Here is a 19868-nt window from a genome sequence, read left to right as displayed (position 1 = left end):
GAAACCAAAGTTTATGCACTTCACAATATGGTCTGAATGTAGAATGTCCCCGGCTGGTGACTAATGGGACATTGTAGAACCTGTGGGGAATGGACCCGAGTTGGAGGAAGTGGGTTACTGAAGGGGGTGTATCGTGAGGGTCCTAGCCATCATGCAGGCACCCCAGTTCCTGCTGTCATGGCTTCCCCACTATGAGGGCCTCTGCTTCAACCAGAAGACAAGGTAAAGCTCTTCTCCCTCATGTTCCCTCTTGCAAAGCATTTGGTCACAGAGACAAAAGAAGTAACTAATACATGTACAATTCCATTCACAAAAAGCTTAAAGGGGTACAATTAACATAACTACAAAACGTAGTGATGGCTTTGTGTATCATTTGAGAAAGAAATCCAACCATGTCCTTCACTGTGCCCTTGCATTTCTTTAAAGCCACAAGCTTGTTTGCCATTATCATCATCATCCCACCTCTTAAGATCTGAAGTTTAACCATAAGAGTCATCCAATTATGGAAACAACAGATCTGACATGGAGCCCTGTTTCTCCCCCTTCTGGCTCTGTCTTCCTCATCGTCATCATTTTCCCCATCTGTAAAATGGAAACACTCTACTAATGGGCTAAATGCCAGTAACAGATGAACGAAAAAGGTTCTGTCGGTGGCATAAGGCTCCTTATGAAAGAAGTAAACCACTATGTCCCAGTTCAAGGTGCTTTGGTAGCGCACTCCACCAGAGCTGTTCAACTGCCTGCCACGATTTACCCATCCTTGTAGCTGATCAAAGCCACTGGACACGGAGCTCTTACGTGGCCTCTACTTTTTGTCAAAGGCATGAGCATGACCACCCCCCCCACACACACACACACACTGCAGTCCTATAAGTGATGACTGCTCTCCCTTCAGCTCCTCATTCAGCTTCAAAAGGCACCCAATCTACATAAACCACAAAAATAAATCAGCCCAGCTAGGAGAAAAAGGCAAATTCACCCAGCCAAAGGAAAAAAAAAACACCCATGATGACCAGGTCATCTGGTCCTGCTGAGAGTCCTGAGTGTCAACGTGCTGAAACTGGATTTGGTTGCAAGAAGTCACCCATTTCTGGGGTGCCCCCTCACGACCTCTATCCCACTTCTCTCTCTGCTTCTCTCCCTACAGTCAACTGTTGGGAAGGTTGTTTTTGTGTTCTCAGCGCCTCCCTCTTCCCCTGCTCTGGAGTTCTCTCCCACACTCTCTCTCTTTCTCTCTGGGCTGGTTTAATTTGACACCTTGAGCTTTGGTAACAAGGTGGGGAGCAGAGCAGCCACAGCGGAATTCATTAGGCTCAACACTGCAGGGCCCGCTCTCTGTGCGTTAATGACATCGGAGGGTAGGGAAACGAGACAGCCACCACGCGAGATGAAATAAACATGAGGACTGTCAGCAGTGACAGCCTAAGCAAAGGGGACAAAATGAGCCAGGTAGAGACCTTTCCCCGTCCGCACAATGCAAACCGACAGCTTGCAAAACCTCCCCCTCCCCACAGCCTTCAAGCCCCTCCTTTCCCTAAAGCTGAGAAGTGAGGGGGGTGGGTCAGAGCACAGTAGAGAGGCACAAGTGCGGATGGGGAGGAAGGAAAGAAAATACAATTAAATTATCATTGCTTTAACATACAAATTTCATTTATCAGCTTAATGTTGGCGGAAACCAAATTCATCAGCCTCCTCCACGGTGGTGGCAAGGTACAAGGAGGTGTTTGGGGGCGCTGACATGCCTAGGCCTGGTGATACTTAGAGGCTACTTTTCTCCTTCCCACTCCACGGTGCTCTCCTGACTGATTCCCTCTCCTCTACCCCCCACCTTCATTCAGCCACCCTAACTCCATTGCTCCTTGTTTTGTTACTAAAGGGAATCCTGGAAGGAGGAAAAGAAGGGCGGAAGCAAAACAAAAAACATGGACAATGGAGAGGAAAAAAACATTTCTCTCTCATGGTGTGTGTGTGTGTGTGTGTGTGTGTGTGTGTGGTGTGTGTGGTGGGTGTGTGTGTGGTGGGTGTGTGTGTGTTTGTATTTGAGGAAAGGATAGAAGGCGAAGGAACTGGGGAAGAAAATTCAAGCACCATGGACTTAGACCCCAGGGCAGGAGGAATGGCATCCTTGCTGAGCAAGGCCCTCAGTGTGTACAAGGTCCTGTACCCAGTAACCAGGTGTCAAGAGACAAAGCCGGTTTGTTCCGAAGGCTATCTGGCATAGAGGCTGTAACGATTGCAGTGGCTTCTTCTCACACATGAGGCAGACAGAATAAACTGACATCTCCAAATTAAATCATGGCCTCCTTCCCTTCCAATAGAAACCGTCTATCCTCAGAAACCAAGATAAAGCTGCCCTCTCTCCCACTTACCTAAGAGGATGATTGCTCTCACACATCCCCATCTCCAAGCACGCTCTTGGTATCAGGGTGAAACCCTGTAGTGCTACATCTCCTTAAACTGATATGCAGATCCATACCGGAGGCTAGACCTTTTTCCAGGCCCTTCCCCAGCATCCTGAAACTTTCTTGATCCTTCTTCCCGGAAGGACCTTGGTGAGCAAAACCAGTACTGAATTTAAAACCAAATATCAGAGTTTTCTTTGCCTACACACTTTTCCAGCAAAGCTAGCAATGTGCTCATTAGGAGGAAAGGGGAAGCGCTCCTAGGTCTTGAACAAGTGTGACTGGCAGGGAATCCATAAGGGGGAAAAATATGGCTTATGATTAGAGGTCACAACTCAAACACAGAACAGACCCAGTGCGGCCATTCTGAGTTGCAGATGGCTGACTCTGCTCTGCCACTGCGGGCAAGGGCAAAAGAAACCAAACTGAAAGCTGGATACTGGGCCTGCCACAGGGATGCTCGGATGAGCAAAGAAGAAAGAAGCAGAGTGGGAACATTTCATCCGGGAGCCAAGCAATGGTCAAGTTCAACAACTCCACACCACAAATACAAACAGCTGATACAAAAAAGCTGCCAACTCCTGCACTCCCCCACTCCCCCCTTCCTACACACACATATTGGGGTGATTTGATAGACTGGGAGACAGTCACTATCAACCAAGGGACTATGTTGACTTGATCAAAGAAGTCCCAAGTTTAAGGCCAAGTTTTTCCCAATGTCCACTTCCTTCTCTAGTCGGCATGTACACAAACAAATTGGTACTCCATCCTAAACACTGCCATTCCAGAAGGAAAGCCATCCACCTATAAAAGTAGTCTACATTTAAAACACTAACTGAAAATATGATTCCATTACACTTTTCTGAGAGAGAAAAACACACACACAGGAGTTCCATTCAGGAAGACAGAAGATAGAGTGATATAGAACGCAGCTACATGACAGGGCTGGATGAGACCTGAAAGTCCATGATAGATACTGCATTGTAGCACATTCTAGAACATTCCAGTACCGCCAGAAGATGAGTCAAGGAGACTATCAGGAACATGAGCACTCTACTGCCTGTCACACAAAGCATATCAATGACTCCAAAAGCATTTGGAATTACTGTCACAAAAATCATGTTTCCCAAGCTCTTCACAGGATTTTATTTCTTTTGGCTCGGGTCTAATTACAAGCTTGCCCTGAGGCTCTCTCTTTCTCTGAGGTAATCACTGCAGAGCTAGCTTTCTTTCCTCATCTTTTCTGGGGCATTTGTAAGAAAAAAAAAAAAGCCTTTCCCATCAGAGAGAGTGCTGACTAACAAACAAGACCCTTGTCTTTCTGAGAAGCAGAGAGGAAGCCAAGGAAAGGAGATTTAGAGAGAGATAACAGTCTCCAGCCCTTCTCCACTATTGATAAGTTTGCAGACTTTGCTCAAAATGTTCTGTCTCTGTTCCCCTAGGCCTCGGGTGCCCCCTCTTTAAAGTGAAGAAGAAACACAAACCCCTGCTCTGTGACATGAGAAGTATCCTAGGAGTGCCATTCCTAGGACAAGTCGGCCACGGTGTCAACACTCTAAAGCAGTGTGGTTCTCAACCTTCCTAAAGCTGCCACCCTTTAATACAGTTCTTGGCATTGTGGCGACCCCCAACCACGACATCATTTTGCTGCTGCTTCACAATTGTAATTCCGCTACTGTCACTGCAAATATGAGAGGCAGGATATCTGCTACTCTATAGACCCCTGGTTGAGAACCACACCTCCAGCGGAAGTCTGAGCAGGCCGCAACATTTCTGACGTTTCTCAGCCTTGCAATCTGTGAAAAATAAGCAATATGAGCCAAATGGATTCCATGTAGCACACAAATAAACCATGGCGTAGTGGCCACAAAGCACGGGTTCTATTCTCACCCTTTATCCCACCCCTCGTCATGATCTTTCTGCAGACATCCTCAAACAGGCCTCCTCTCCTCTCCCTCCCCGAGTCCCCTGAGCAGTATTTCACCCACTCTGGTGCATAGCACAATAAGCTGGTCTGCTCTGAGAAAATACTTAACGTTCAGTACCAGCCCCTAGAGGTTCTGATTTCATTGTTCCAAGGTAAAATCCAAGTGTTGGTGGTATTTTGTAAAAGTTCCCCAGGTGATTTTAATGTGCAGCCAGGGTTGAAAGGCACTCTATAGCAAATATACTTGTTATTGAAAGGTTTATGTATAACATTTATAATAAAAAAAAAGACAAAAAACTTTTTTTTTTTATTGCCATTTTTACTGCCTCAACAATTTGGCGGGAGGGCTAGGACTCACCTACAAAGAAAGGCTCCAAAGCATCCCTAGAATATCCTAACTGGGCGGGGCTTCGTAGGTCTCCTCCTTATCTCCACTGCATGGGGGAGGCTCAGCTTATTGCCAGGGCTGGAGTCCTGACCCAGCCATAGGTCTTCAGCCTTCTCTGGCTTCAGTGTCAGCTATGATCTGAAGGCCTCCTCCACCTCTGTTCTCCCTCTATCCTTAACCTGCCAGTGTTCCCTCAGCCCTTCACTCCTCTAGTGTTCAGTGCTATCCGAAGTTTTCCATACAGCGCCCTGAGCTTTGAGAGAAAAGGCACCATGAAAATCTTAATAAACAAAGAGATAATTCATCCTGGGTACTGGCTTATTCTCTGCACCACTGGGTTTCAAACCTTTCTTAAAAGCAGACTCTTAACCCTAAAGCCAAACAAATAAAATCCATGAAACACCAGAATAAAGATTGAAGTCAGGCCTTCCAGGCCGAGCCATCTCACTGGCAGGAAGGTAAGACTGGATACCTCCACACCTATCCCACGGTCCAATGGGAAATTATTTAAAAAAAAAAAAAAAAAAAAAAAGGTTCTGCAAAATACATGGTAGTTCTGACCTTTGTGGAAGGGAAGGCAGCCCTAGAGAAGTAAGGGAATTGTGCTGCACACACTCACCTCCAGGAAGGTGAGGTGTCAAAGAAGACACCTCTAAAGACAAGAGCAGGTTGTGAAATTGCCTATTGAGAAAAATAAGAAACATGGCAACAGTTGGGCATGCTGAAGCAACTCAACCCTCAGGTACGATTCAGGTCTCCGAATATTATCAAAACTTATCTCTCAAGCCGAGCTGGGCATGTAGCTGTTATAACCCAGGCTGTGTGGAGGCTAAGACAGGAGGATCCCTTTGAGTTTGAGGCCACCTTGGGCTGCAGAGGAAAGCCTTGTGTCAAAATGGACAGATCTCCCTCTCTTCTTAGAAGCAGGGAGCCACTCCCAATCAATGCACACACGCACATGTGGCTATTTCTCATTTCTCCCAAACACGGGGTTTCCACACCCTCTCCCTAAGAAAGCAAGGAATGGTGGAGAGGAGTGAGGAGCAAGAGGCCATGCCGACCACATTTCCTGTCACAGTTTCTCAGCAACTGGAAGCAGCGAAAGTGAGCCTACATGGGGAATCTTAAAAAGTAGTTTCCCGTCAAACCCTTAAAGTGGTTGAAAATGTCAGCCTTCCCTTCTGCTAACCAGACTAGGTATGTACTAACTACAGGCCAAGTAGTTAAATTTGCCAAAAGCCTCTGACTAATACCTTTTCTTTTCTTTTTTTAATGAACTGTATGGGTCTGTTTGTAGATATATGTAAAACATGTGAGTGCCCACAGAAGCCAAAGGCTTTGAATCCCTCCTGGAGCTGGAGTCACAGGGTTCTGTGTGTCATACAATGTGGATCTGGGAATCTACATTCAGGTCCTCTGGAAGAGGTGCTTTTAACTGCTGTAACTTCAGCTCCAGGGGATCCAATGCACTCTTGCAGCCTTCATGGGTACCAGGCATGGGCATGGTGCACATACATACATAGGTTAAAAAACACCCATACACATAAAAACGATTTCTAGAAGTGAATAAAAAATAAGTTCCCTTTAAAAATCATGAACACATAAAAATAAAGGGCTATCAAAAAAAGAAGCACACAGAAAAGGAAAAAAAAAAAAAAAAAAAAAAAAGCTAAAACACCTCCAGAGCGTTTTGAGTTACTCATCAAAGCATTTTTATTTGGTCCCTGTGACATTTCCACAGGGCAGCTGTCATAGTCCCCATTTACAGTTGGATCATCAAGGCTGAGAAAGACAAAGCAGCTGGCCCAAGGTCCGGCCTGTGTGTCAGGGAGCCCAAAGCCAGGAATTCTACTTCCAAATGTAACATTCTTCCCCTCTGAAGGAAAGGCAGAGATTACCCCAACACTTGAACTCAGGTGGGTCAGATCACTGCAGCACCTCGTCCAGTCTCGCAGGGGGCGAATCTGCATGTTAACCAGGAGTAGAGCATGTATTCCTGTATGAAGGCAGGAATAACTAGCCATTAACTATATTAAACTTAGTCCTAAATATTCCATCCCAACTTCCTCCAATCCTCTTTTGCACCAAAGTCTTTTTGATTCCCCACCTCAACTCCCCTATTCCTAACCCCCCCCTTCTTTCCTAAGCCTTCAGATTCCCTATTCATCAAGGAAATGAAATCCATATGCATAATTCATTTCTTTTGTGAACTTTTTTTCCCCTGCAGGGAGCATGCTCCCTGTGCATTGGGAACAGAGCTATTGACAGAAGGCCGAAAGAGCAAGGGTATAGAAATACCTTCCCCATTTGGCCAGGACAGACCAGGGCCAAAGGTTAGGTCTGGACCTCTGCTGACTGGCACCTCAGGCTCCACCATTCTATCCCACCAGAATGAGGGGCACCCTTCTCTGGCTATTAAGGGACAATAGGCTTCATCCTTAAGGGAGCCCAGAAGCCTGACAGGATGGAAGCCTGGTTTCCAAACCCACTAGCTGCCTCATGGGTAGGAGAAAAAAAAATTGATAGAGTCCTCCCACTCCTTCATGTTTCTGCTCATATTCAAAACCCAAAACCAAACAAAGAAATCTACAGCGTGCCCAAGGCGCCATGTTTAACAGCTGTTGCATTTGGAGAAAAAGCAGTCCCTAGTCCAAAGTCAGATTTGAAAAATGGCTTTATTAAGAGAAAGATTTACTGTGTCTGAACTCCAAGTCTAAAAAGCCCAGGCATGGGTAGCTGAGAGAGAGACTCACCGGACAGAGGGCCAGGGCTGAGCTCACTGGCTGATGCTACCTTTGGCAAGAGCACCAACCAGTAAGACATCCTTGACAGGCCTGGTCTTTAAGATTAACTCTTAAACAACGGGTAGCCTGCTTCAGAAATAGCCAACAGGCTCTAAGGCCAATGTGGCATTTTATCATGGCACAGTTTATCCCAGGGAGACTGTGTGACTTAGCACCCTGTTTCTGCATCTGGAACCCACACTCCTTTTCTCATTTTACCTTCTATCTTTCTGTCTCAAAAAGATATAGAAAAAAAAATAAATAAAAACAAAAACAGGCTAACATAGGGAGCCCTATGCCTGGTGTGCCTAAATAGCAACTTAAGCTGCATTGTTCATAACATTCCAGCCAACATTTTAGGGTCTACATCTTAGGAGCAGGTTAGGCTCCATTAGAGGTACGGTCAAGTCTTCTGGGACTTTGCTACACAGCTCCTAACATGGGCTCATCTGAATTCCCATCAGATGTAGAAGACCGAAATTTCATTTACTCTTTGCCTTTTTCTCTGAATGGCCAGATAGGATGAAGTAAATGAACAAGGAGGGGGCAAGTGTATCTCCCAATAAATTTAAAGTGACAGGCATTTTATTGTGATCCCTGTAAGATTAACTTAGAGAAACAAAACACCCAATGTCTGTCATCTAGTGTGTGAAAACCAGAAAACAGCTCAGTGAAGGCACTCAAAGAAAAAGTGGGAGGGATATCATCTGGGGAGCTGTAGAAGACCCTGCTCTGACCCCAGAGATCCATTACAAGAAATCCTGAGGTTAAACTTGAACTAACTACAAGCAACAGACATACAGTAGGTAAAGATGCTCCTGACAGTCATCCAGGGATCCTGGACACACTCTATGTAACTGTCCTTGAGCTAGTACTGTTCTGTGTTAAGGCTTAGGGGTCTGAAGGACATAGGTTTACACCCTAATCATGCCACTTACCAGTTATGCAACTTTACATAGGAAAAGTTCTCAAGCCTAACCTGTAAGGTACATGCTATGAGGCCACTCCCTCAATGGATACGGCATTTTAAAATACACAAAATAATTTGGTACCTCTGCTTGGCATATAATAAGTACCTAAGAGGCTGTAACTTAAAAAAAAATGCAAACTAGTATTAGCTCATTTTTGCTCTGGAAACAAACTGAGAAATGCAAGCTGACATGGTAACACACATAACTTGATTGGCCACGAGCTAGGTCACATGCTGGAATTTACAAATACAACTATCTGCCCATGTGCAATACACCATGTACTTGACTCTTCAAAGGGCTGGCTAGAAAACAAGTCAGGGAATTAAAGAAACAAGCCCATTCACCAAAAGCCAGCCTTTCCAACCCAGTCTATACACTGTGCCCTTCCTGTCGGTGAGGAAAAGCTCATCCCATCCTCCTTCCTCTCCGTAAGAACATGTCAGCGTGGCTCTGGGTCTCCCGCTAAATCTGGACAGTAAGTGGCATCACTCTGTCGTGGGGGTACAGAGAGCATCTGCAACGCCCCATTTCACTGCTCTGTGTTCCTATCTTCGGGATTCATTAGCATATTTCAGCATTGCCTTGATGGATGAAGATAGATGGAGAACATCATCCTTGGTGAAATCACTGTTTCATCAAGGTTAAATCAGCCCCGAGCTTCACCACCTCCCTTTGTTTGGCTAGGTCTCTAATAACAAAATTAACGGCAAAATTAATGCCCAGGAGGCTCCCCATGAAATATACTGATGCCCCCAGAATGAAGCTTTATTCTGGACCTCCCAGTTTATAATCCATCAATCAGCAGCTTCCATACTTTATCTTAAAATAAAACATCACCGTCATCACAGCAGACGTCTGCCTCTTCGTCTTTTCATCTGAAACACCCAGGCTGGGAAAAAAGAGTAAGGGGTGGGCTGTTGCCTCGGAGACATCACAACATTGACAGTCCAAGCATGGAACAGGGGGATTGTGGGTCCTGTCTCCATAAGCAGATACCCTGCTCCTTGAAGCGAGGTAGCTTTGGTTATCTTTTCTCTCACTGTTGGAACTGGTAGGGTAAATACCTTGTCTTCGCCAAGTCTGTGCTCAAGTCCTGATAATCCAGGCACCTGAACAGATCGATAAATGCAGACCAAACATTTGTTAGCACCCGAAGACTGCCTAGGAAGAACATCCGGCCCTTATCCCAGGCTGCCAGCACTGAAGAACAGCTCTGGCAGGTTTGTCAGCATTCTATCTATCTATCTATCTATCTATCTATCTATCTATCTATCTATCATTCTATCATTGGGGGGTTCATTTTTTTTCTATTTATTTATTTTTTTGGTTTTGGGTTTTTTTGTGTTTGTTTGTTTGTTTTTGTTTGTTTCTTTGGTTGGTTTGGTTTTTCTCCTTGGAACCCTGGCTGTCCTGGAACACTCTCTCTGTAGACCAGGCTGGCCTGGAAATCACAGAGATCCCCCTGCCTCTGCATACCAAATATGTGAAGCCAATACCGCCCGGCTTGGGGCATCCTTCTTAAAGGCTCTAATCCACAGAGACTTGTGTCAAGGAAAGAAAAAGGAAACATGCCTAAGATACCCAATTCTGAAACCTTCCCCAAGAAGTGTGGTGGGGGAGGGCAAGGTCAAACACAGGTCATACACCTAGGCTGCTGTTAGTTCCGTTTCCTATCAATAGTCAGAGCCTCTTGGCAAGACATATTCACTTCATGGTAATGAGTGTCTCAAAACTGACTCAGCCTGCACTGGGTTCCCGGTGTTCTGAAGGGTGCCTGTGACCAATTTCTCGAGCTTTCCTTTTCGGAGAGATAGTGTAGAAATGGCACGGAAATGCCACTGAAAACAAGCACAGTGGAAATGAGCAGATGAGTGATGGGGCCTTTTATAGGCTATTATCAGCTTGAATATTCAAATAGGTTTTCATAAGTTTTAAGATTCTACTTATTACATAGTTACTTGGAGTTTGAGAGTTTTATTTTGGTTTTTTCGTTTTTGTTTTTGTTGTTGTTGTTTTGAGACAGTGTCTCCTGTAGTGCAAGATAGCTCTGGGCTACTATGTAGTCAAGGACAGCCATAAGCTTCTGATTTTCCATGCTAAAGTGCTAGGACATTAGGACTTCACCACCATGGTTTATGTGGTACTGGGGATAGAGCCCAAGGTCTCATGAGTGCCAGGCAAAAGCAGTCTACCTACTGAGTATAGATCTCCTGTCTTTAAATAATTTATGTTGAGGTAGAGTGAATAACCCCACACTAGTCAGCATGTTACATAATTAATCAAGGCTCTTACTTCATCGGACTTCGGTTTTCCAGGGATATTTGTGAAGATGAAAGGCTTAAAATATATTAAGTGTTCTGGCTTCCTTGAAGGAAGGGTGTTAGCTGAGAAGCAAGTCATCCTGACCATGTGACATCAAATCCTACTTGGGAACTCTGTCATAGAAAGGCTCCAAACACATACAAGGCTCTCTCACCATTTGGACACTTGGAAATTTGCCAGGCAATAAAAGCCCCTCCTTTGCTTGTCCTCTGATTTTAAATAAAAGTTGGGATTCTTCCATGTCATGGAAAGAAAGAACAGCCAGGGCAGCGTACATGCCTAAAAGCTGCTCCTCAAGTCCGCTATCCTCCTTTCTCCCCATGAGCAGCTGAAGATATATCACCGAGTCAGGCCAGAACCTAGGCCTCACCATAAACCACTGCTATTGACAAGCAAGCCTCAGAATGGCCGCACAAGAGCTAGCTCTATGGAGCAAGAGCCAAGAGACTGCTCACTTCCACCCTTGCCTAAGGAAAATAGCAACTGAGGGAGCAAGTCTGGGACAGACCTTCAACACTCTATTGGTCTAGAGGAGGTTGGGACCAGTGCAGCTTCCAAGCTGCCATAGTGAGCGCCGTTAGAGTTCAAGAACAAGTAGATGGGCAAAGAAGACTACACCCTTTATTTATCCTCTCCGCTCTTTTCCCTCCCCAACCCTCTTATTCTCTCTTCCTTCGCTTCCTCCACCTCTTCTTACCCCTGCTTTCTTTGTCCATCGTTCCTTTATCCCCTCCCTCCTTTCTTCCTTCTTTCCTTTCTTCTTCCCCCCAACCATCACCACCCAGTAAAGCACCAAGATCCTTATCACAAGTCTGCAGTGACCATGAATGTGAAGCTCAGAGGGAGGACAGAAATAAAGGAACAGGAGATGTAGAATTTTAGAACCATGCTGCTCCACACATTCTGTTCTAAGGCCTAGAATGGCTGCTAGACAGAAGCCACAGGACTACCTCACCCTCTTCCCACACAGACAAGGAGAAATGGTTCAGGATGTCAGTTATCTTGGGGAGGTTATAGCCTTGAGGGTTCAGGTCCCTCCTTTGATACAGAGAATAACCTATTGACATTTGTTTACCTAAAGAACATTGTACCTATGTGTAAGACACACAGAACTGCTGCAAGTAAGCGGACCATGGCTTTGATGCTGGTGGTGTCATACATTTCCAGTCATCTATGTTGTGCAAGGAATAACTTTTCTGCCTGCCTAAACATTGGTTTGTTTAAGACTTATCTTTATGTGTATGGGTGTTTTGCCAGAATCTATATCTGCGTACCACCTATGTGCCTGGTGCCCAAGGAGGCTAGAAGAGAGAATCAGACCCATTGGAGGTGAAATTATAGACAGTCGTGAGCCACCATATGGTTGCTAGGAATTGAACCTGCATCCTCTGAAAGAGTAACCAGTGTTCTTAACAACTGAGCCCTCTCTCCAGTTCGGACAATTCTGACTTTGTGAACCTACCTTACGATGAGAACTAGGATGAGAACCAGGGAAGCTACAGAGTAGGGGCCCAGAGCAGGACTTCAGTGAAAGGGGCCATGTTTGAAGCCAGAGCTATTCCTACCTGTATGCAGCCGTCATTCTTCCTACTAGTGCACAACAGGCATACAAGTGACGGAAGGGCTGTGCTTCACCCCTGCAGACCCATCAGAGGCCTCACTGATCTCACCATTTTAAATTGCAAAAAGCTTTAAGTCCATGATGGCACAGGCTCTCTGTGCAACTCCCTTTTGCTTTTACCAAGGGCTTTATCTTCACCAGCAGACCACAGGATTTTGGTCCAATCTTAAAAACAAGAGTCTCTAGGAATCCAAACAAGTATCACTGTTCTATATAGCTGTTTCATCACCTGTGAAATAAGAAGGGCCTAGTCTAACAGACTCTAAAAAAGACAAAACAACAACAACAACAACAAAAAAAAAAAAAAAAAAAAAAAACACCTAAGAAACCATTGAAGGGCTGGAGAGATAACTCAGCCAATAAGTATTGTATGCCTGAGAATTTGACTCAGATACCCTGCATTCACATAAAACAAACAAACAGGTATGCCAGGGTACATATGTGATCCCAGCACCTAGCAGACAGAGAGGTAGATAGATCCCTGGAGATCACTAGTCAACCAGACTTAGCTGAACTGGAGGGCTCTAGGTTCGGCGAGTGATCACGTCTCAAACAAGTAAGGTGGAAAGCGACTAAGAAAGTCACCCAGTGTTCACTGCTGGCCTGTTTGTGCACGTGTACTCACACGCTCCCATCCACACAGAAACACATGTACGAACATGTACGTATACAGAGACATAGCCAAGAAACAACTGAAAACAAACAAATGCTTCCCTGGTAGCCAGCGAACCAGGTCCACATCAAAGAGAGCTCTTTGTCTAGAAGGCAAAGATGGAAGTACCAGGGTAGCTGCAGCGCTCACCTCTCCTCTGAGCTCCTGCTCTATAACACCTGGAAAAGAAGGTTGGGAGAAGCTGCCACTTCAAAGAAATTTTAGCCAAATATGCTTACGGTCCCCTGCCTTTGGAACCCACTCTGTGTGGCTGGTATTGTCACCCATAGTCAAGAGCACTAATGCTCAAGTGGAGCAAGGCATTTGGGAAAAGCCACATGCTGCACTGCCTTGCAATGTCAAGCCTGCACTTTGGCTGTTAGTCACTCCCTGAAGAGAGGAGAGGGCAGGAAGAGGGGAGATGCTCAGACCCTTTCATTCATTGCCAAATAATATCTCCCTTCAGCCTTCCATTCCAAGTACTTCCAGATCTCCATAAATATGAGCACCAGAACCTAGGAAGCCCAACCCTGACCCAGGAGACATCCGCAGACTCTGCAGTGAGCTGGTAGCCTCATGGAGGGGTGTCACGGTTGTGGAGCGATGATCAGAGCTAGGGTAAAGGGTAGATCAACATGGATCACCAGCCTTGATCTTACCCTGGTGCTGAGAGAGACTGGCTATTTTCATATTTACACTTGTAGAGTTCAGTCCCACAAGGCTCAATGGAAGAAGTAACACCCACAGGAGTCTGGCACAATTCTAAGATTCATCTTAAGGTTCGGAAGTCAATCTGCAAGTGCACATTAGTTTAAAGGGGAAACTGGGGAAGGGGTGTTACATAAAACTCAGTACGCAGCCTTAGATGGTTTGGCAACTCCTCACATAAAAACATGCACTGGGATATCTGCCTCCCTTGTCCACGGTACTTTTCTAGCATCTCACCATGGCTAAGGAAGAGAGCAACCCACAGAAGCCATCTGCATTTTTCCTACAGATCAAACAAGAAGAGGCACAGAAATCTGTGCAAGTGACCACGCTGCCGCTGTTGCTAGGCAGCATGATTATGTCCATTCCCTGCTGCTTGGCAACCAGCATTTCCCATCCCATACACACAGCCAAGTGCCCTTAACTGCTATCTTATAGCTTTCAAAGGAAGGCGTTGAATTTCAAGGGAACTTATGCACATTCAGGGACAAATACCCCCTCATCAATAATCCACTGATGCTGGATGGTCCCTAGAGTGACATGTTCCCATTTAATCAGAATGTGTCCCTTTGGACACCTTGTACCTGAGAGTTGCACACAAATCTACTGAGTTCAGGGACATGCCAGAGAGATGGGGAAAGTACCTGAGTCAGCAAGCTCGAACTTTGGGGGAATAGAAAAGCTGTTCTACCTGCCCCATACTCCTGAAAAGCCTGTTAGTACAATGATCTTCTCCCATGAATCAGCCATCTGATAGATAAGAATAAAGGGTCAGTCAAACACCTTGATGGGTGATGTTTCTTTCTGTTGTCTCCAACAAAATGTCACTGGAGTTTAGCACGTTTCTCGTAAGTGGGCAAAATTGTCCTCTAGTCATCTTGAACCTCCCTGGTCACAATCTGTCAGTTCTTCAAGAGCAGGGTCAAAGCCATCAACGTGCTGCTCAGATTAAATAGCTGCCTACCGAATAACAGGACTCCCTCAGCTCACCTTCTGCCTTGGATGATGAAGAGACAGAGGCCTGGGTCCCACAGGGCATCTGGGAGGACTTGAACTCAGGAGGCCTACTACTGCCTCTGCTATCAGCCCCACTGCCTTCCTACCAGACCCACAAGAGAAACACGCTGATGTGTTTTTAATTTCAGTTTTATTTGCACCCAACTTTTTAATGTTAGCTTCTCAAAATAGCTCCACAAGGAAGGACCATATACAGCTTGGTTCTGCCTCCTGGGGAAAAGCAGCCTACAATACTATGGAGGACATAGGCAGCCACTTCTAAACTCTAGAAAATTCTCTGAGCACCCTCCTGATCACACACTGAATTCAGTGAGATCACCCAATGTGATAACCTCATTGGTATTTCGTTTTTCTCCTCAGCCCCAGCTGGAGAATTTTTTCCCTCATTAAAATTAACGAGGTCAGTTTCCCAAGCTCAAGATACTGAACAACTCCTGGTGGTGGGGTTTTGTTTCTTAAATTGAGCTACAGCTCTCTAAGTGCACAGTTATACTAAGCGTCATTTACTTTATTGCTATGTAATAAGAAACCAAAATGGAAGGGCCTAAGCTCTCCTCCTAACATATCCCACACTTCAGCAGCCACATACAAACATGCACAAACCACACATCCACAACTCAGCCCCAGGGTTCTCTGCCTTTCTGCCACAAGATAACCTCACTGCTCTTTAGAAGCAACAGCTTAGTGGGAGGAATTCAGAACTCAGAGGATGTAGGGCAGAGGACAGTTCAAGAAGGAACGTGCAGTCGTTCTGAGTGTCTGACAAAGCCATGGTGTAGAATGGAATACAAGGTTAAAAGGTGCGAGCAGGTAGGACAGTGTCTGTCCTCCACAGGTGTGTGGAGTGCCCACAGGTGACCAGATGGCTAAAGCATAATATACCTTGGTTGACAATCAAAAGCCGGCAGTTCTACTGAACACTTCAAACAATACTATGACAAGAAACAAAACGTGTGCCCAAAGCTACAACGCTGGGGAAATGGACAAAAGGAGAAGAACAAAAAGCAAAGCCATGGCTACACAAATCCTAAATTAAAATACACATTGTTTAAAATGCACTTTAAAAACAAAACTTAAGTAAAATAAACACTCTCTTGGAGCGCCACAAACCCACACATGCCACACACTGCCAACAGGCTAGGTGCACACATAACACACCTTGCCACAGGCTGGAGTAAGGCCACAGAGAAAGCAAACAACTGTGTTCAGGCACACCCCTCAGTCATCCTTTCAACGGGATCATCTGTGGCTAACCCAGCTACTTCCCTTTCTCCCTCCTCTCTGTGCCCCCAGGCCTCCACATACACACACATGGACATGGGCTTCAACATAAATAAAAGCTAACTGTAACTGAGATCAAACGGGGAGAGAGGGAGGAGAAAAAGGTGATGGAGACCAAAGTAAAGCCTGGGGCTGGGGGCGGCTGCTGGTTTGTGGAGGCCATTTCCCTAGGCCAGGCAGGGAAGGGGAAGCTCCCTCCTGCCTCCCATTGTTGGCTGATCAAAGTCCAATCAGAAAGTAAGGGAGGAACTCAGCCAGCCTCATCTGCACAGGAAGCCAAGTGTAGAGAAAATGAGCTGTGTTTGTGAATAAGGTGCACCAAGACATCTTTACTGAGCATGCCAGAGAGAGAGAGAGAGAGAGAGGGAGAGAGAGAGAGAGAGAGAGAGAGAGAGAGACTCTTATTTGAAGCTGTACCCTAACAAGCCTTAATAAGTTAATGCAAAAAGCCTCCCAAGAAGTCTGGCTATAGGAGACACGGGTCTCTACTGAATCAAAATTCTGTTATGTTGTAATATAATAGATGTAAATTAAAACAGAAAATCTATCATGCCTCTAATGTACCCTGATAGCTGAGTCTGTGGATCCGGACGAGCAGAGGCACCCGGAGGAAGGGTGATATATGGCGGAGCTGGATGGAGGGTGAAAAGCGTGGCGAGACGAGCCGGAGAATGGCGCAGCCCGCTTGAGCTCCTCAGACCCAAGGGCAAGAGACGAATAAATGTTGATTAGTGTTGATTTTGTCCGACAAACGCCTGTCGAGTGACAGTTGGGCTAAGCTGCACTGAAAGAGAACCATTAATCTTGGTCTGGTTTAAGTAGAGTATATTAATTTGTGTCATTTTTACTAAGTCGCGCTGAGAAAGGCCTCTCACTGCTTTGCATCTGACTGCTTTGGTGGTTGAGCCTAATCCCCCTCCCCCCACCCCACCCCCATTTTCTAAAACAGATACCATGGTGGCAGCGGTGGCAGCAGCAAATTCAAATGGCACAGCAGGGGAGCAGGGGACTGAGAGCTCCTCTCTTGGATTAAGAAAGTAAACTCCCAGGGTGTTGGCATGGCAACAGCATTGCAGATGAACTGCTATATATTCAGTGATTAATAAATTAACATTTTTTACAGTTGTTCCTCCTTTTCTCCCCACCCCCACCTTCACAATAAATCCGCCCCTCCTTCCCCCCCTCCCCACCGTACACACTTCACCCTTCTCTAAACTGCATCTCCAGCCTCAGCGAAGGGGGAAGGAGAGAGGAGCGGGCACAGCTTGTGAGTTTGCGCCAGCCCATGGCTGCTGTCTCTACAGACCGACGGCGAGGCCTCTGGTCATGTCAGATGCTGCCGCTGTGCAGACGGGCCAGCGGGCAGATCCACAATGAACCCCATGCCTAACCTCATACTACTGGGCACCTAGCAAGATACCGCCAGCAGCACACACACACTCCGGCCCCAAGCTTGGATCTTTTCAAGTCCTGACAGGCTAGGGAATAAATGAGAGGTGTCATTCTCTCCACAGAACCACTCGGCGGTGACAGAGATAGAATGGGGATAACTAGCCTCCCACAGGTGTTAGACACACAAAAAAACACCTCTGCAGAGGTGTACAGAGAGAAAGCTGATGCTTCTTCCCTTTGGAGTTTCCAGTCCTCCCATGCAGAAGTGGATGAATTCGAGCAATTCATATTCCAGAATTGGAACTCAACCAGAATTGGGAAGAGCAGAGAGAGCTAAGAGACTTTAAGCACTGCTCTGCAAGGGTGGTCTGGACAGTTCTTAACCACCCACCAATCTCAAGATGTGGTTTCTTTGTAAAGCCTTCAGAAATGCTTAAAGAGCGAAATGGAGACTTGGCTCTCCACAGTTTTTCCCTGTGATTTTTATTAACATAACTGTCCTATTGTCTTAGCCGGCTCAAGCTGGCATGGAACTGGTCAGGGTTCTGCAGAAAGCCACTGGCACAGGCTCACTCAGTCTTTGAAAGCCACCAAGTCCCAAGGAGTCTTTGGCCAGGTCGCCTAGAAAGACCACAGTTCAGGAATTCAAGAGGAGAGATACCCAGTGAGCAACATTCCAGCTGCCCCCAAAGGAGAAAAGGAACAATGTGTTCTATGCAGATTGCAGAAGAGAAGGCTGGCACCAATGGAGTGCTAACATGACAGGGAACTAGTTTTCAAGGAAGAAAACGGGCAAACTTATCCACCTAAGGCCAGGGTACAGCGGAAAGGGGTAATGCCATCGGCAATGGTTTCACAAAGGCTCACTGAAGCCCTACCATTCCCAAGTCGCTCCACATGTGAATGAAAGGCTCAGGATTGAAATCCTGGCAGAGTGTTCAAAGTCCGTGTCCTATGGACCATTGTCCTTTGGGCTATGTGACATATGTAGGGAGTTAGTTGCCCCAGTGGTGTGATTCTGCACTTTATTCAAGTTCTACCTGCTCCAAGGAACAGTCCAAGACAAGACCATTGAAGAAGAGAAGGGAATGGGTAATAAAAACGCTGGCACTGGGAAATGATAGAATTATTCTGGCAAAGGCCAGAGAGAAGGTCCTGAAGAAAGATCATTTATTTGATGATAATACCCCACACTGAAAATGTACCCAGTGCATGAGAGATTTCTGAGCCATGATACGCCACTGGTCAACTATTTAACCCTAGCAGACTGAAAGATTTTAAAAGTCTTTTCTTGTTTTTAATCCCCGACAAGTAGGGCCAAGCCAGACACTTTAAGGGACCCCCTAGATGATTTCTAGAATCATCTAATTGTATCCTAATTGTATCTTCTGGTATTTTTTCTTTTCCCCTTTCCACTACCGCCAAGCTTGGGACCAGCACTAATGAACTTATGAGGATGACTCTCTCCAGCCCACAAATCCCACATGTGTTCAAAGGACCCACACTGCAGCATCTTGTCTGTTATCTGATGAAGACTCTCAGTCTTGGGTTTGAGGGGGTGGGTATAAAATCACAGACTGAGAGAAGGAAAAAAAAATAAGACATAAGCAGCGTCAATCCCAAGGTGAACAGAGTGCACTTTCTACGTTACTATGACACTTCTTCATAGATTATGAAAATCTCCATTAAAGGCCAATGAAGATGGCTTTCTGTCTATCCACATCCAGGAGGAGAAAGGCAATGCTGGGGCTTAGAGGGCTGATGTTCTAGCTCTCACTTCTCTGAACTCAGAGCTTGGCTCCCCCCAGCCCCATTCCACCACAGGAATCACAAGAGATTTTTTTTTCCTCTGTGGAAAAAATGGGTGGCCTCACCAGTGGTAGGAGGCATAATGAAGATGAAGGAGCTAGAGCAGGAGGGGTTCAGTGACGCTGCTCTCTAGACAAAGTCTACCCTAGTCCAGCTGTGTCAGGAAAGTACTGAGAGGGATATGAATGCTTTGGCCATGGCAAGGTCCTACAGTTTCAGGGCAGAACGGTCATGGGTCAGGCAGAGCAATCATGGTGATAACAATAACAGTATCTGTATTTGTCCGGAGATGACCGGATGGTGTGAAAGGAATCACATTAAATCCAAGAGGACTCAGATAAAATGATGCTAAGGGTCAGGCTGAATCTAACAACAGCCTGTGATTTGTGGCTATGCCACCGCTCTAATTTGCCTCTCTACGGCTGATGGCCCATGAAGGTGAGGGTTGTTATCAAGTGTTAGCCAGGCTTGGTTCATAGTACAAGCAAGTCACAGCATTGTTGGCTTGGTCCCTGATTCGGCTGTACCAGACTGTCCTTCAAAGAATTTTCCTTCCTTCCTTCCTTCCTTCCTTCCTTCCTTCCTTCCTTCCTTC

General features: G+C 45.9%; 1 protein-coding gene across 1 annotated transcript in view; it reads right to left on the bottom strand.

Moving 5' to 3' along the window:
• Window positions 1–4057: 4057 nt before the first annotated feature.
• LOC129689246 (pre-B-cell leukemia transcription factor 1-like) overlaps window positions 4058–19868 on the bottom strand; it is an 84718-nt gene continuing 68907 nt past the window's right edge. Inside the window, exons 3-4 of the mRNA XM_055624369.1 lie at window positions 6616–6713; window positions 4058–4198 (exon numbers count right to left, since the gene is read on the bottom strand). Of these exons, the coding sequence (XP_055480344.1) occupies window positions 4058–4198; window positions 6616–6713 (239 nt within the window). The remainder of the gene's footprint in view (window positions 4199–6615; window positions 6714–19868) is intronic.

This window comes from Psammomys obesus, unplaced genomic scaffold (genome assembly GCF_907164565.1).
Source record: "Psammomys obesus unplaced genomic scaffold, mPsaObe1.curated_primary_1811, whole genome shotgun sequence".
NCBI lineage: Eukaryota > Metazoa > Chordata > Mammalia > Rodentia > Muridae > Psammomys > Psammomys obesus.
The sequence above is the reverse complement of the archived record's forward strand: the minus strand, read 5'-3'. Positions and strand labels throughout refer to the sequence as shown.